Here is a 17,187-nt window from a genome sequence, read left to right as displayed (position 1 = left end):
TGAGTACTCTTGATCTTGCATTCACAATCTTATAAACTCTTACACCTTCGGAGTATTGCCAATTCACTCTTACAAATTCATACCCATTCTTGCAGTATCCTGATTGTACAGTCACAATCTTACAAGTTCAAGCACAATCTTACAGTACTGTTCATTATACACTCACAATCGTAGAAACTCAACACACTCTAACAGTACTGTCAATCATATGGCCAAAATCTAACAAGCACAATCACACTCTTGCAGTACTGTCGGAGGTCTATCACATGCCCGTGATTTTACAAACTCAAACATACGCTTGCAGTACGGTTGATTGTAAAACCACAATCTTGCAAACTCATACACATTCTCAAAGCACTGTTGATTGTATTTGCACACGTTTACAAACTCAAACGCACTCTTGCAGTACTGTCAAACGTATGCTCACAATCTTACAAATTCAAACACACTTTTGCAATACTGTTGATCATACACCCACAATCTTACAAACTCACACACGCAGTACGGTTGTTTTCAGACTCAAACCACAAACCCATACACACTCTTGCAGTATTATAGATCAACCTTACTCACACATTTTAGTCTCCACTGTCTTATGAGAGCTCACCCTGAAAAGAAAAGGCAAGAGAGAATGCTGAAAAACTGTTTTATTTGTAATTTGAAAAGGTTCATACTTCTGGAGAAAAAACAGTTTTGCTTTGCAACACAGTCCAGTGCTAACATAAATAAATATAAGACCATGAGATACAAACAATTGTTTGGATTGATGGCAGCCGCTTGCATCCAAAATAGTTACAGATTTGCTTGTTAAGCTCTACTGTCCCGGAACACAAACTTCACATGTGGGCAGAGCCAGCACCAAGGGCTTGGCACAGGTGGGCTTCAGTTCTGCTAATTTGAAAATGAAAACATTGACATTTTGAAAGAAGTATACAAATGTGAGTGCCATTGAGAGCAAGACTGTAGAAGAAACGTCAAATGTGTCCAAGATCATGAAAGGTTACTCTGGCAATAAGGTAGCTTTAAAGCAAGGACAATAGAAAGATGACCAGGCCCACATTACAATATAAAACAACCGGATTGTTTTGGAAAAAAATGAGAACATGCTTGTAAAAGCAAAATGGAGGGTGTGGCTATCTCCTCCAGTTGAAAGCCAGTGGTTGCTCCACTTGTGACATCATCGATGATTGCCAAGGTGTTGTAGCTCATAAATGGAGGTCAGCAGTGATGTCTCGTTGAGTGACAGGTTCTTGCAGTCTTTGACACTGGGATAGGTGGGGCGCCGATTCATAAATTGGGAAGTCTGCCACTATTTCAATGCATACCATAGATAACGTTGGCCCTATTAAAAGCAAAGCAACCATGTCCCTAGGGTGCTAGAGGACTGTTTGGTTGAATGCCCCACATCATGATCATTTTAGGATATTTTCAATGCTTAATTAGTAAAAAAAAAAAAGTGCTTAATAAAAGTCTAAGCTTTCTTTTCTTGGGAGCCCGCTGTTAGCATTGCCAAACACTGGGTCTTACCTCTTCCTACACCACCCTACACATTCTTTCTATTTCACTCTTGCTAGTTCTTTTTGATCTCTATTTTCACCTGCTTTGTCCGTTTTCTCATTTTTCTCCTCCTCCTTCTTTCTTCTATTACTACCTCTCTCTCTCGCTGTGGGTTGAAGTTGGATGATGAAAAATTAGTCCTTGTTCACCACAATGGGTGTTGGTGCCTATCACCTGCATCCAGTGGTGTAACAAAGTGCATGCAGGAGGCCCCCTAAGTTGCGGACCTAGTCAGGAGCTCTTGAGCCTGCCCGTGCACAGTGCCAGAGAGGGGGCACCTAGAGCTCAGGCCCCCTACACCATAGGGGCTCCGGGGGCTTTAGTTACGCCACTGCCTGCATCCAAAAGCAGAAATGTACATCTGGATAGTTTTAACCCAGCTGTACAGTGTGTGATGACTATCTTTGGATGCCAATCCCAGTCTGCAATTCAAAAGAGCATATTAATAAAAAGAAACATGACAGGAGTAATTACTCACCTCTAATGTGCAAACCTGCGCCCATCACAATGAGTTATTTGAAAAATACATATCAGCTATAAAAAAAACGTATATACTCACTGCTCTGCATTTTGATACCTGAGCGAAGTCTAGTTTCCCAAATTCCACACCTATATTTTTCCAAACATAGGAGTTTTGTCTTTGAAAGATAATTTGGTGCCTGATCATAACCCATGGAGCATTGATTATTTAAAGTATATAGGAACGCATTCCAGCATGGTGGATATATGGATGCTAAGGTATGATTCCACCTTTTTTAATTTTTCTGCACCATATCTGTGTCCCACGCCCCACCCATCCTTTTAAAAAATAAATATTAATATTCCCAGCCATGCTGTGTATGGAATACTTTAATATAGATTTCCTCCACGATGAGAATGTTTTAACTAACAATGCTTTTCCATCAGTGGCCGCCTCAGAATCTTCTCCAGAACATACATGCACAGCTAATCCCTCGAGAAGATGAATCATCCATAACCCCCAATCCCACCTCCTGCCCTCTCTTCCGTTGGGTAGGTGGGAATCCATGAGTGTCTTACAGAGTCATTAGATCATCCCGGCCAGCCAGGGTGGGAGGAAGAGTCCCACTGTGCCGAGCAGGCAGACGATGATGAACATCCATAGGAAGATCCTGTCGATGACCATGGCCACGTACTTCCAGTCCTGCTTCACCTGGAAAGACACCAAGAGTGATAGAGATCATCATCTGTTGATCTTTGCATAAAATCTATACTGTATGGCATTCCATTAAGAATGGGTTCTGGGTGCAATCTTAAACTGGACTGCACCTCAGGTTAAACATAGGCAGATCCTCATTTAACAAGTTTGGCTCTCTATGCCCGGGCTTTTGTGGTAAATTTACAGTTAATGTTATAGTTAGGGTTAGTTCTAGGCATGAGCAGAATTTCGATTATGCCGGAGTAATCAGAGGAATTTCGGTAATTCTACATTACCTTTTGATGTCGAATAACCAACAATTATGCAATTACTCCTGCTTGCTTAATGAAAAGTAATTTGCTACCTATTTGTGTTCGGCTGCATTTAGCGCTGTTTCTTAGGGCAAAATGCATTCCTACGTACATTTTGTATGTGTGGAAAATCCTACCCTGAGAGAACATTTAGCGAGTGCAAGTAGCTGCTCGCAATCACTATTCATGTTCTGTTGCATTTAATGCTATTTCTTAACATAAAATGCATCCTTGAATTCATTCTGGATGTGAGGGAGCATTTTTGCACGAAAGAAATAGTGCTAAACGCAGGATTACTCTTCTTGTGTAATTCTGTGTAATCTTGCAGAATTCTTAGGTAATTTCGTGTGATTACACTACACAGAATTACGTGAGTTATGCTAACCCCTAGATGGTTTGAGATTAGCAGTTGGGGTAGGGCGGTAGTGCTAGGTTTGAGTTATTGCAGGTGTTAGCTCTAGTGTTTGTCAAAGATTAGGCCAGGAGCCAGCATCAGGTTCATAGTAGTTTTATGGTGAGTGCTGAGTTCTTGTTGGTGTTAGCATTAGGGTTAGTGCCATAGATAGGGTGGGGGTTTGGTTATTCTTTGTGCTATCATTAGGGTTAATTCAAGTTGAAGAATAGGGTTAGTGTCAGGATTCATGGTAGTTAGTGTTAGTTCAAAGTTGGGACAATAGGGTGATGATTGGGTTTTTGTTGGCACTATTAGGGCTATTTTGAGGTTAGGCTAGTGTTAAGGCCATTGGTAATGCTAGGATTAGGTTGAGGCTTTCGATGTTGCTTGTGTTAGCATTACAACTGTTTCACAATGAGAAATTGCATTAGCAACATGGCTAGTGGTAGTTTTAGTTTCATTCTTATTCCATTTCAAATACTTTATTCAGGTAAAACATATCCATAAAATGACAAACACATACAATAATACATAAAAGGCACACACATTCATAATAATCATAAAAGTGCAGTATAAAATCCAATACGATGCAGGACAATATAAATACAGCTTATACAGTGTTCATCATATTAAGCATGGACAGCGGTTTTCAGAAAGGCGCACACGCGAAATATTAACTAATCTTCTTATAGATTAAGAATAGCCCTATATGCATCTTTATAATTGACGTATGAGTGCCCTCTTTTAAAAAAGTGGAGTAGGTACAGTTTGGTATATTGGATATAAAACTTACAAAAGAATAAAAAGTGTAGAGTAGTTTGATCTGAGTGACCAGCGCATGGGCATGGCACAAGATCAAGGTTGGTTTGGAATCTGAAAGGAAAACATAGTAAATACTTCACAGTGCCTGCCCTTAGGCGTAAAAGAAGGCCACGCTCCCAGCGACACATTGGATTGTTCAGGTAATTGGCCGGATATTGGCCAAACTCAATAGTCTGAAAGGTGGCTACACTAGATTTGCAGGACTCCTTATCGAGTCTAAACTTTCTACAGTACCTGTATAGTGCTGCCAGGAGGTCCTTTTTATTTACAGTGTCTAACTCATTAGGGCTGTCGGAAATATGATCGTAATTAATCTTGTGTAAACTAATTCTTACCTCAGCGAGCCATGGAATATCCATGCATTTATCACAATTAAGGCAATCTGTTATGATTTCTCTAGAAAGGGATGCTGCTATGTTTTTCCATATGGCTAGCCAAAATAAAGCAGGTCGGGCCCTTATATAGTCTTCGATGTATTGTAACTTTAGTTTATATTGATAAACGTATTGAGACGTAGAGATAGGGGCTCCCAGAAGTTACCGCAAAACCTATTCTCCTCATGCGGAATATTAATGCATTTGGAAAAGCCCCATATCTCGGCGGTATTGTAAATGGTGTTTAACGATTGCTTCCTCGGACCACATGCCATTATAAAAGATTTTTTTAAATTAGTGCATGAATCTAGAGAGGCCATAAAATCCACAAAGCCCTGAACTAAAAGACGCAGGGCATTAGGTGTACGGCCTATCAGGAACGCGTCATCATCATATAGTAGGACTGGGAGTGTATGGCCATTAACTCCTGGGACATCTTTAGTAAGCTTTGTTAAAATCCCGTGTAAGTTATTAATATACAAAATAAAACGTAATGGGGCTAAAACACACCCCAGCCTAACTCCTCTAAAAACATGAATATTATTAGAGACCACCCCATGCATGTTAATTCTGATCATCCAGGCTTTCAAGTCTCTATGTAAATACGCTAAAAAGTGTACTAATGCCTCATATATTCCACTTTCTAAGAGAATAGACCATACAGATAGGTAGTGTTAGTTTTAGGGTGAGGCTTGGGTTTTCGTTGATATCATCACAAACATTAGTTCAAATATGGGCATGGGATAAGCAGTAGGTTTAGTCGTAGGGTTAGGTTAAAGATTGGCTTATCTTTGGTTTTGGTTTTAGGGTTTAGTCAAGGTTACACACATGGTTAGTATCAGTATTAACAGTAGATTTACTAAGAGCTTTGGGTTATTAATCAAGGGTAGGCACACAGTTTGCATCAGGTTTAGTGGTAAGGTTAGGGTGAGGGTTTGGTTATTGTCAGCATTAGTGTTAGTTCACAGTTAGGCACATGCAGAGCATCAGGTTTAGTGATAAGAGTTAGGATTGGGTTATTGGTGGTTTTCTCAAGATAGGTATTGAGTTAGGAACATGCTTAGTACAGTGGCTAGCATAAGAGTTGAGTTATAATTGGTTTTATCTTTGGTGGTGTTATCAATGGAGTTAGTGCAGTGTTAGGCACAAAGGAGGCATTGGTGTTAGTGATAAGAGTGATTGCTGTGTTATTGTTTGTTTTAACCTTGGTGTCAGTTCAGTGTTAGGCATCCAGTAGGCATCAGGGGTTGATGGTATGGTTAGGGTGAGATCTGAGTGATTGCTGGTGTTAGAAGTTGATTTAGAACTAAGGGTAGGTATAAAGGAAAGGTTTTGTTTACGCTTATCATTATAATGCACTTTAGGTTGTCAGCTCGAGCACCGTCAGGTTTAAATATACTGTTATAAAAGTTATGATATATATAAACACAATCAGTGCTTAATTTGTGCTGGTGCTTTCTGGTGCTCAGCACCGGCACTTAATTGCCAGCACCGGGGCTTATGACTGTCTGCCACATGGTAGTGGTGTCTGCCAATTTAGGTACGAGCACAACAACTTCTGTTTATTTCCATTTCAATTTCCAATTATTAGTATTTGTCTGCAAAGCCAATCTTATAGCTTTGGGGCCTGTAATAGTATGCATGGTCACACTTCTAAGAGTGTGATGATTAGTAGTGTATTGGTGCGGTCATTGGCAGTGCTGCCAGGGGCAACGGATGGTGCAAGCTCTAGTGTCGAGAGCCCTGGCACTATGTTTTTTTTGGTACAAATTAAGCACTGACAATCTGGTGCTACAACTGTGTATCCCCACTACTTCCTGACAGCTAAAGCAAGCAGGCACAATTAGTCATCAATGCTGATCTGCCAATATCACTCCAGGGCAGCAAAAACGCCTGACTGCCTGCTAGGTCCCAAGACGCACATTTAATTAAAATTAGCTTGGTCTGCTTAAAAGATAACGACAAAAAGTGTTGAATCAGACATTCCTCTCCTCGCGACTGGCCGCGTTTATCTATTTCCTTCTTTACTAGGTGGAGGGTTTTTATTTTTTGTAACTCGTGCCATTCCTTTCCGTTTCAGACCCCGTCCCTATCACCTGCCTTTACATCTCTCCTGAAACAGGTAAGAAACTTTATAGCACAGAGATTCTGTGTTTCTGCTCCGAAAACACTGACCCACGCAAGGAAAGAAATCAATACCAACCGAAGGCTCGTTTTTTTGTTGCAAAAACAAAACTGCAAAGGAGATTAATGGCCTCACAGCTTTTGGTTTACATGGTCGAAAAATCAATTTGCAGCTTTATCAGGAACATACATGGCAGCCGCAGCTGTGTAAGAGGGGCGAACGGCGGTGTACCGGCCGGAGGAGAGGAGAGGGCAGGTCTGCCTGGGGGGAGAGGCACGTGGAGCTACATTTCCACGTTAGCTGGTGTGTTGGTTGGTCCAATAGGCGCAAATGAAATAAACCAGGACTACAACTCCCAGAATGCAATGCACATAAAATCGATCAATTGCTGCAAATGTTTATGTACAAGTCAGTGAGTGAAAGTGCGTGTGCAAAAGTGACCTACACCAGTGCTAAGTTAAGTTAATTCAGCCCCTTTCAAAAAATGTCCACATTTAATAAACATTGGCAAAACCAACAGGTCTCGACTATGCAAGAACTTATTGGTTCTGGTTGTATTAGTCATTTTGTACACCATTGTGGCTACTGTTTAGCATGGCTAAAATTTAGTGGCGTAGGGTGGAGTGGAGTGTGGTGGAGTAGGGTAGGTTGGGATGGATAGGAGTGGGATAGATTTGGGTAAAGTGGAGTGAGTTAGAATGGTGTAGACTTGTTAGAGTGGGGTAGATTGGGGAGGAGTAGAGTGGAGTTGATTGGAGCAGCGTGGGGTAGTTTGGAGTGGGGTGGGGTAGATTGGAGTGGGGTAGTTTGGAGTTGGGCAGCTTAAATTGGGGTAGATTGGTGCGACTAGGGTAGATTAGAGTGAAGTGGGGTAGATCAGGGAACAGTGGAGTGGGTAGATTGGAGCAGAGTAGGAAGATTGGGGTTCACTTGAATGGATTGGAGTAGAGTTGAGTGGGGTCGATTTGGGTAGAGTTGAGTAGGGTAGATTGGAGTGGGGCTGTCGTGAGTCCCCTATAAGGCACATTGTAATTTTCCCCTATGTTAGCTTAACAAGTTGCACACGTTGGAGGCTGCTTTTGCTTTGTACATGTAACACACTTGTTTTTGTGCCACGCTATTATTTTAGAAATAGGCTGCACCTGTTTTATTATTCAGCTCTTCTGCTGGGATTCAGTCTGAACATTTAGTATACGGACAAACAACATTGTGCCCTGTTTTTCTCTGTGGTCGGACACTAACACCTAGACACAATAAAAGGGACCCAGCTGCTGTTTTCTAGTAGGGCATTTCTAATCATATTAGCGGAGACTTGTCATTTTGAAAATAGAGATGAGGAATTCTAGCAGAGGAAATGGTCTGGGATGAGTGCGCCATCTCTGTGCAATCTGAGATGCAGACCAACTAACGGCAAATGCCAGGAATGGAGCCCGGTACCATCCCAGAGATCTTCGTTATATTATTGTGAGGCTAAGCTTATGCAGATACACCAATAATCATGGTAGGGCAATTCATAGTGTATTGTTTATTGGTGATGATAATTACACTACCAAGGGGCATATTATCAAGACCGGCGTTAAAATTATCGCCGCTTTCCTGCCGCTAAAGGTGCGATAATGGACTTGAGAATATGCCCTTGAGAATTCCAATAGAAGCCCATGTTCTGGTGTGAACCTGGGCTTCTATCGGAATTCTCAAGGGCATATTATCAAGCCCATTATTGCCGCTTTAGCGGCAGTTTCCTGCCGCTAAAGCGGCGATAATTTTAACGCTGTTCTTGATAATATGCCCCCAAGTTTTGTATGCTTTCTAGTTGCAGCACAGTTGCTTAATTATATAGCACAATAGTTTAAATAAATATTGTGAAGTGTTAACATCTCTTGTTTCTGTTTATTATGGACATGCATGAGTGAGAGAATGAAAGGTGATGATATGTTATCATGGTTCCATGGGGGTACTAGAGTGTCTTGTTCTGGTATTCCATCTTACCTGTTACTCTGGAAAGGCTAAAAGGGCAAAGAAACCCAATCAGGAACAACATAAGGGACCGGTGTACTTTCTCATTAGAGAGAGAGTGCAGTGCAGCAAGAAAATCAAAAGAAAAATAGTTCCCCAAAGCTGATGGATTCAACAGCTGTCATGACTTCAGATTGCTCATGTGTTAAATGTCCATGTATTCAGCGTGCTTATATGTGTACTGTAGGCAATGCTAAAACCATACAAAACAGTGAATGGGGAACCTATACAATGACTGAACCATCTGTAATATGCCAACATGTGTCTGCCTGCATACATTCAAGTACCAGTCAGCGGCATTTGTCAGGGTAAAAAAACAGAGTGGTGGGGATCCCTATCTTCTACTCTTAACACTAAGTCAGTGTGAAGTGCAGAGTTGTCAGACAATTTCTCATACCTTGACAACCCAGGAAATCATGGTTCCCTGACTCTAGGGAACTAACACTCCATTGGCTGGAAGGAGGTGATATCTTCTGTAGTTAAACATTCTTCAAGAGGTATACCGGCAGACTAACCTGACAGCTTCCGTTACAGCCACTCATGCAGCCAATAGAGTGTTATTGTTGGTCATTGTACCAGTTCACCATCCACTGTTTTGTATGGTGTTAGTTGTACCTAAGGTACTTTCTATTAGAGGTATCAAATCACACTGGGTTTATCGTAAGGTATTTTTAGTCTGTCTGGATCCCATCTTGTCCATTAAGTTTTATCAAGAACTCCTTTATGATGAGGTTGAGTCTGCCCTAGTAGTATCACCTTACCAGGGTGGGATGAGGTTGCATATGATGAAGCATGCCACAATTAGCAGGGGAGGCCTCCTCATCCAATTTAATTGGCACACTGGGACTAATGATATATCCCCTTGAGATATGAAGCAGGGGGTCCTGGCCTTTGTGGTAGGGAACAAAATTGTTCTTTCACTGTCCGACCATTGCACTTTGGTGAGTTGATCTTGAGGTGTGTGTGGAGGGTGTGCAGCTGCGTACAGCCACTTCTCCCTTTGGGTTAGTGACACAAAAAATCTCGGGGAGATATTTAGAAAGATAAGTAAATGAAAATATATTCCCTCCGTCAAAAGCTGTGGGGTTTCTCTTCACCTCCCAGCCCCTGTAAACCAAACCTTCTCTTCATGTTATGATTGTAGGAAGCCATGCCCCCAAAGCAAATACTCCTGGTTACAGCCTTGCTAGTGAAGCTCCCCTTTCTTCATGGCTGCAGTCCTTGCAACTTCTTCTCTCGCCCACTTACTCACATCCTAATCATGAATAAATCAGGCTATACCTGCATGAATTATGCATGAGCAACTTTCTGACATAAGTCTTTACTGACACACAAAATAGTTATGCCTTTGTGAATTGTGTGTAAAATATGCATGCATAACCCAGGATTGTTTTCAGTACTATGCAACCTTATTAAAAAAAAACCTTTGGGATGGGGTCTTTATGTTTATTACTCTGATTTCTTGCCAAATTCGCTGGAGAGAAAATCCATAACAAGCCTTCTCCCCAGCCAGACTCCTAAATGAGAGAATCTGGAATCCTAAATATTTTAATGCATTTCATCATACAACTGGGCACTTAAAGCTTGCACCTGTTCCATATGAACCTTGGAAAATCCCAAATGCAGTCGGAAAAATTATATTTCTTATCAACGGTTTTCAAAATGTGCATCACTGGCATGGTTCTTCAGCCTTTGGAAAAGACTCGTGAAAACTACTTCAAAACAGTGTTTCCACTACATTTAATTTCTTTTGAAACATAAAAATGCAAAGAAAGAGGTGATACAGGTATTATAATAAAAAGATGTCTTCCAAAGCAAATTTGAATACTTTCACCAGATGTAAAAAGAAAGAGGTTCCCCCAAATCAATTCATCAGCTATTCTCTGGAAGTTGTTTATAGAAATATTACACCAGTACCAAATGGGCTTGAAACTAAACATATTCATTTCTATTTAACCTACAGTCTGAAGATGTGCAGGTGGCAATACTTTTGAGATGCTTCAAAAAGCTGTACAAGATTGAAAATGTTCAATAAATGTGGTGGACAAAAATGTTAGTATTTCATAGGAACTCTTTATAGATTTTGAAAATGCCACTAGTATAGAATTGAGTATCTTTTAAAGCATGAGATATGCCACTGAACAAAGCACGGACATGCATGTAGAAGATATGTGGATAGAGGAACATTAAGATTGTACAAACTGAATTCACTATTTAAATTGCATTTGCAAAAATTAACTTCCATGCATCATGAAAGTGGAGCTGTAGACAGTAACCACTTGCAGTGGCCTGGGAGGTGAACCTGTAGATAATCCAAGGTTTTACTCCTTACCCTGTAAATTCATGAAAATTTGATGTTTTGAAATTTAACAATCCCTATGTACATATTTCCTAACATTTCAAAGATTCCAAATAATGCCATGTATTGACTTTGTTTTTTGATTGTCATTGTCATTTTGAGGAAGATGCAAACATATATAGTTAAGGTGAGCATATGTCCTAAAATGCATTATATTCTGAGATAATGTAAAGAGGTTAATAACGCTTTTGGATTTTGAGATCTCGATTGAGTACCATTAATGTTTGCGACATCCTCCCCAAAACTACCTCCTCAAGAAGTTAATGTATGAAAGCCAGAGTCTATTGAATAGATCACGTTACATTGCATGCGTTTACAACGCCTACCATTACAATGTGGTAATTACAACAACCACGTTTTTACATCGCATACCATTACAACGCAAGTCATTACAATGACTTGCTGTGGGGGGGGGGGGGCGCTGGATTTTGGAATCGTATAATTTACTATTCCAACTCCAGTCTGTGCAACAGTAGGGAAGGGGTTGGATTTTAAATCCAACACCTTCTGCCTCCTACAGCTAGTCATTGTAACAATTTGCATTGTAATGGTATGCTACGTAACAACGCAATCGTTGTAGTGACCGGGTTGTAATGGCATGCGTTGTATCGCATGCGTGGTAAATTATGTTTACTGAGTCTATCTGCTTTAAAAGCACTGCCTGTTTATTACAGAATCAGTGATTATACATGTATATTTGTATGTTATTGTAAGCCTTAGTAATGATGCATTTGGAGGAAAGACGTTGGAGGGCATATCCTATATGTTACATTCGTCATGCAAATTTGCATAGGAATATTTGTTTTTGCTCGTTCAATAACAGGCAGATGTATTACAAACTTGCCATAAATATACTGTTTATGCCAAGGAGGGGTCTTTGCTCATTTTGCTGTACATCTATTCAGAAGCTTTTGAAAAAACTTAAAGAACAAAATATGAGATAGATTATCAATTGGAATTGAGAATGAGTTTATAAAACTAAATTTGAATCTCCTCTCAGAAACTGATTAGCTGGAACATTTAAGTCACAATTAGCCAATTTGAAATTTGAAGCTGACTCTCCCAGTTTGGTATCCTTGTTGAGAAACACATCTTTGCAGGACGGTGTTTAAATTAAAAGGTCAGCATATCACAACAATGGAAAGGGTTAGGGGAGAATAGAGAGGGGTGTAAATGCATCCATACTTACAAAGTCAATATTAGATGTGAAGTTCTTGACCTAGCTCAATTGGTTATTAAACCCAGGTTTTATGAAAAAGCCCTTCCTGTTCTAGAAAGCTATTGTGAACAATTATGTTCCTAGGCCATGTAGGGACAAGCTGGGCACACCCCATATAGAAATCCAACGTATACTAGGATATATTGCAGATGGGTAAAAAAAACAATTTTAAAAAAGAAAACTCAAAATTATGATTAGGGTTCCTGGTTTTATGGTATTTATTTTTTTGACATTTCCATCTGTATTTATCCATATTTATTTTTTGTTAACTTTATCTGAATTTATCCATATTTATTTTTTGTTAACTTTATCTGTATTTATCCATATTTTTATGGGTTTTGTGAAAAAAATAAAGCTGAAACCAGTATATTTTCACATTTATGTAACCAATAAATATGCAGTCTTGCTTGATTGCCTGCCAGGTTTCAGTGATATGAACACCCGCAGAAGATAAATCAATGCACTTATATGAAAATATGCACATTTCAGTATCAGCCTTTAAGCCTCTTTACTAAAATTCCTTTTTTTTAACCCCGCTTACATATCAATCCACACAGTTATTGGACATGCAGTCATGGCAAAGTGTATTTAGAATCACTCAAAAAGCACCCATTTTCCGAATTTATCCACGTTTAAAAAATAAATACAATGAAATAAATAGTTTTATGTCTGTATTTATTTGTAAGAATCAGTAAAAACGGTAAACAGAGAGCCTTAATTATGATACATAGCTCATGAGCTGGCTCACTTGCTTCACAAACCGCAAATCACATTTTAGGAAATAATTTTACAGTTGAAGTGGAAAAGGTATTTATCTAGGTACGGGAATGGGCAAAAATGTACACAAAGAATTGGCATAGGATTAGCAATAGGGGCAGACAAAGTCCTGGGTAGCTCACAATTATTCAGCCACCTACGATTTGTGGAATTTCCTGCTTTTTCTCGATTTAGCATATGGGGAGTTTCGTCTTCAAACCAGCAATAATTCATTTTCGGCATTAATTGGCACTGAAAATAGATGTGAAGCTTACTTGAAAGTTAACTTAAAAACTCTGTGACAGATTTACAAACACCTTGCAACACATTTACGCCGCCGTTGCATCACTTCTATGACGTAGCGGCGGCGTAAACCATGCGCCATGTTGCACCTTATTTACAATGTGACGCATCTAGGGAGATGCCTCACATTGTAAAGCCCTGCGTCACATTAAACCTGCGTCAGGTTTAATGTATGCAGGGAGGGCGTTCGCCTCGGAAAAGTGACGCAATGAAATCTACAAGATTTCACTGAGTCACTTTTTCGACGCCGCTGCGTCAAAACTCTGCACCTGCTTGAAGCAGGCGTAAGGTGTGACGCAGCATGTTAGGTATGGGCAGCCTCTGAGCATTGCTGGAGTTGCGTCGCGCTTGCAACACGACTCCAGCAATGCACCGCCCTTACGCCATCGGATGCGTCACGCATCTGTTTATCCTTGCGCCACGATGCGCCGCATTATAAATGCAGCGAATCTGTAATGGCGCAAGGGTAAACTTGTGTGACGCATCTAACCTGGCGCATCCCTGCTGATATGCAGGGATGCGCCAGTCCTTGTAAATCTGCCCCTCTAGTCCTCGAAACTTCGAAACTGAATGGATGTTCAGGGTTATTTTTCTCAAAACAACTTAGAAGGGGTGCAAAAAGCCCCAGTTAAAACTTCAGAAGTGGAGGTCTTTGAGAGTTATGGGTAGTAGTCATAGTATTCATAATAAAAACTCAAAACCCTACATGGGTAAATCCATAATCACAAATGGTAATGGTGGTGGGCCCTGGTATCATCTGTGTTATTCTGGATTTAAAGAAGGGATGCGCGAAATCATATAACTTTTGTATCTCACAAAACTGCACAAAATTCCATAGCAAAATGGGATTAGTCGGTATCTAGCCTGACTTTTTTTCAGCCAGCACCTACCACATTTAAAAATAAATCTTGCGAGATAACGGCAAAAGACTGGTTAGATAGGACAATGCCTCTCAGCTAGACATTTTCTATGTGAATTGGTCCACCACTTGTATCTTGCAGTCGTTTTTTTACTCAAAGCATGCATTTGCTTAAAAATTGTTAATGAAATTCAAGTGATACAAAAATTGATTATATTTTGTACATTTCTGTGATAGCCAATTTGTGCCTCTCACTAATTTCATCGGTGTAATTATAATTTTGCCCACACCTAATTTAAGCATCATGACACTCGATAACTAAGTCTATGGGGCATGTAAACGATGAACTATAAAAGGTAGTGAGGATGCCTGAGACAATTCACCTTAAGCTGTCTCTTTTGGTGAATACCTAACAAGTTGGATCGATCAAGAGAAGCCAACACAAACACAAGTAAATCCAATTAATTATTGACTTAATTTATTATGAGTGTGTGAAATCAAATCCATTCTCTAAAAAATAAAACAGGATCTGCAGTCGAAAGTTTGAACAGTGTAGAAGAGTTAGAAGAATATATTGGAACATTAGAATGTTGGGGGATCCATTGAAGACAATGAAGTGGCTAAAGGTCAATAGTGGCTGATGTAATCCTTCTGTTCTAACATTCCAATGTTTGTATTATTTTTTCTTTCTTTTTAAAATAGAACATTCTACCTTGAGTGGGTGGAATGTTCTATTAGCCCTGTAGACCTCCTGCATCGGGCTACACCGGTTGCTAAAGGAGGCCCTCTACCTCGTTATGGGCCATCGCATATAGCGTGGGCCTAAAACTCGGGTTCAGGGATTTTAACAACTGGTGTGGCCCTCCCCAGCCGGCAATACAGCTAGGATAGAATGTCATATTGTGACATTTCATGTTATTGTTCAACAATGGAAGGAGTTAAACATAGATATGAAGTTAATAGAAAACCATAAAACAAATACATTTCTAGGAAAGGCCCACACATGTAATGGTAGATGTCCTGCAATTTCAGCCTGCCTTCAAGCTTCCCTTTCAATCAGTTGCTGGAAAGATGGTAAGAAGCTGATTGCTCCACAAATACAGCTCCAGAGTGAAGGATCATGGCTTGTGCTTATGATGTTTGTGGCTTCAAAAATATACTGCCCCAGCTCCCCTCCCTTTTCCCCTCCCAGTTGTAATGCAGGCCCTGTGCACGGCATTGAAGATTGCATGCTGCAATAAAGGTTGAGTGGCTCTCACTGGGAAGTGACCCTGGGCTGGTCCCATGAGCTCAGCAGAGAAATTGCATCTTCTCCCCGCAAGGCAAGAAGAGTTTCAGATCCTGGAAATTGGAGGGTCTGATCTCAGCTGCTGTTTCTGCTACCTAGGGGGCTGTTCATCTCAGAATGAGGGGGGCTGAGATTAGAAAGATGGAAATGGAGAGAAAGGATGTAAGTAGTGTAAACATGTTGAAGAAGCAGGGTCGGGAATAATTTACAAAGTCAATGTGTTTGACTTTTGGAGAATGCATAGGCAGAGTGAGAAAGACATCATACATGCACACATTCACAATATGGAACACACATTCATGCACATAGGAAGATAAAAAACACAGGCCTTCTTGAATACAGACCAATAGTCACCTAGTTACAGAACAACTGACATAGAGGCAGTATTAGGAGCCATCCAACATACTGCAGTCAACCATTAAGAAAGACCACCTTTTCCAGGTTTCATTATTTAACCCAACCAGCGTTTGACATTTATGATATTGACAACTCCCCTTTTAATAACCTTTATTTCAAAGGAATGTACTAGATTTTACTGGCATATTGCAACATTCTAGATGAAAACAGCACATCTATTCTGTGATGTATTATGCTTTGTTTGACTTCCAAGCTTGTTTATTAGGCCGTGATTGTATTACTCCGCAGACACATAGGGCACCATGAAATAGATCTTTTGAATGGGATATGAGAAAGATAAGATACATAAAATCACCTTCCCACGGCCCCAAAAGACAGCTCCGCTCAGCCCTCCCTCACTGGTCACCATCCCACGCATCAGCAAGACTAGAACGGGAAGAAAGTCCTTCTCCTACCTCGCAGCCAAAGCCAGGAACATCGTCCCCTCCTCCTCCGGCAATCTCCCACATTGCCCCAGTTCAGGAAGGACCTCAAGACCTGGCTTTTTGGGTGACCCCAGCACTCAACAGAGCTGCCCCTCTTCCCTCCAGTGACGTGAGACCCTCATGGAGGAGTAGTTGTGCTTTACCAACCCTGATTTATTGATTGATTGATTGATTGACCTTGAAAATCTGCAATTGCACATATCATAGGTGTGTCACCTCATTTCACATCTCCAATATATTTGATATGAATACGCAGCATTTACTCAAATAACCCTATAAATAGAAAAATATAAGAAAACTAGCATGTGTGTTGGATAGTGAGAGATAAAAGACAGCATGTGATTATATACTGGGCAGTAGGAGTTATAGGGGGATTCAAGAAAGGAATGAGGAGTAAAAGAAAACATTTAGAGAGAAATAGGAAGCAAGGAGGAGAGAAATATAAAAAGACAGAGAGAGGAGATACAAGGAGAGAGAGAGAGAGTATGTAAGGGAGAGCCAGCAAAACAGTGAGAGGGAGACCCTAAAGAAATTAGAGGGAACGGGTGAGGGAGAGAGATAAAGAAGGAGTGAAAGTACAAGTAACAGTGATGGAGAGAGGGTGGGAGAATGAGATGGAAAGTAACTGTGTGAGGGAAAGCAGAGAGGAGAGAGAAAGGTAGAATGTGTGAGTTAGAGAAAGAGAAGGATCAAGAGAAAAGTAGGAAGAGAGTATTGGAAAAGGAAGAAGACAAGGAGATAAATAGGGAGAGAGAGAAATAGGGAGAGAAAGTGAAAGATTGTAAGAGGCTAAACACTAGAAGGAG

At 40.4% G+C, this 17,187-nt stretch overlaps 1 protein-coding gene across 1 annotated transcript in view; it reads right to left on the bottom strand.

Moving 5' to 3' along the window:
* Positions 1-629: 629 nt before the first annotated feature.
* The window catches only part of CHRNA4 (cholinergic receptor nicotinic alpha 4 subunit), a 254,927-nt gene continuing 238,369 nt past the window's right edge, over positions 630-17,187 (bottom strand). The window contains exon 6 of the mRNA XM_085619697.1: positions 630-2,728. Within this exon, the coding sequence (XP_085475823.1) occupies positions 2,603-2,728 (126 nt within the window). The 3' untranslated portion in view covers positions 630-2,602. The remainder of the gene's footprint in view (positions 2,729-17,187) is intronic.

The sequence above is a fragment of the Triturus cristatus genome, chromosome 7, assembly GCF_964204655.1.
Source record: "Triturus cristatus chromosome 7, aTriCri1.1, whole genome shotgun sequence".
Taxonomy (NCBI): Eukaryota; Metazoa; Chordata; class Amphibia; order Caudata; family Salamandridae; genus Triturus; species Triturus cristatus.
The sequence above is the reverse complement of the archived record's forward strand: the minus strand, read 5'-3'. Positions and strand labels throughout refer to the sequence as shown.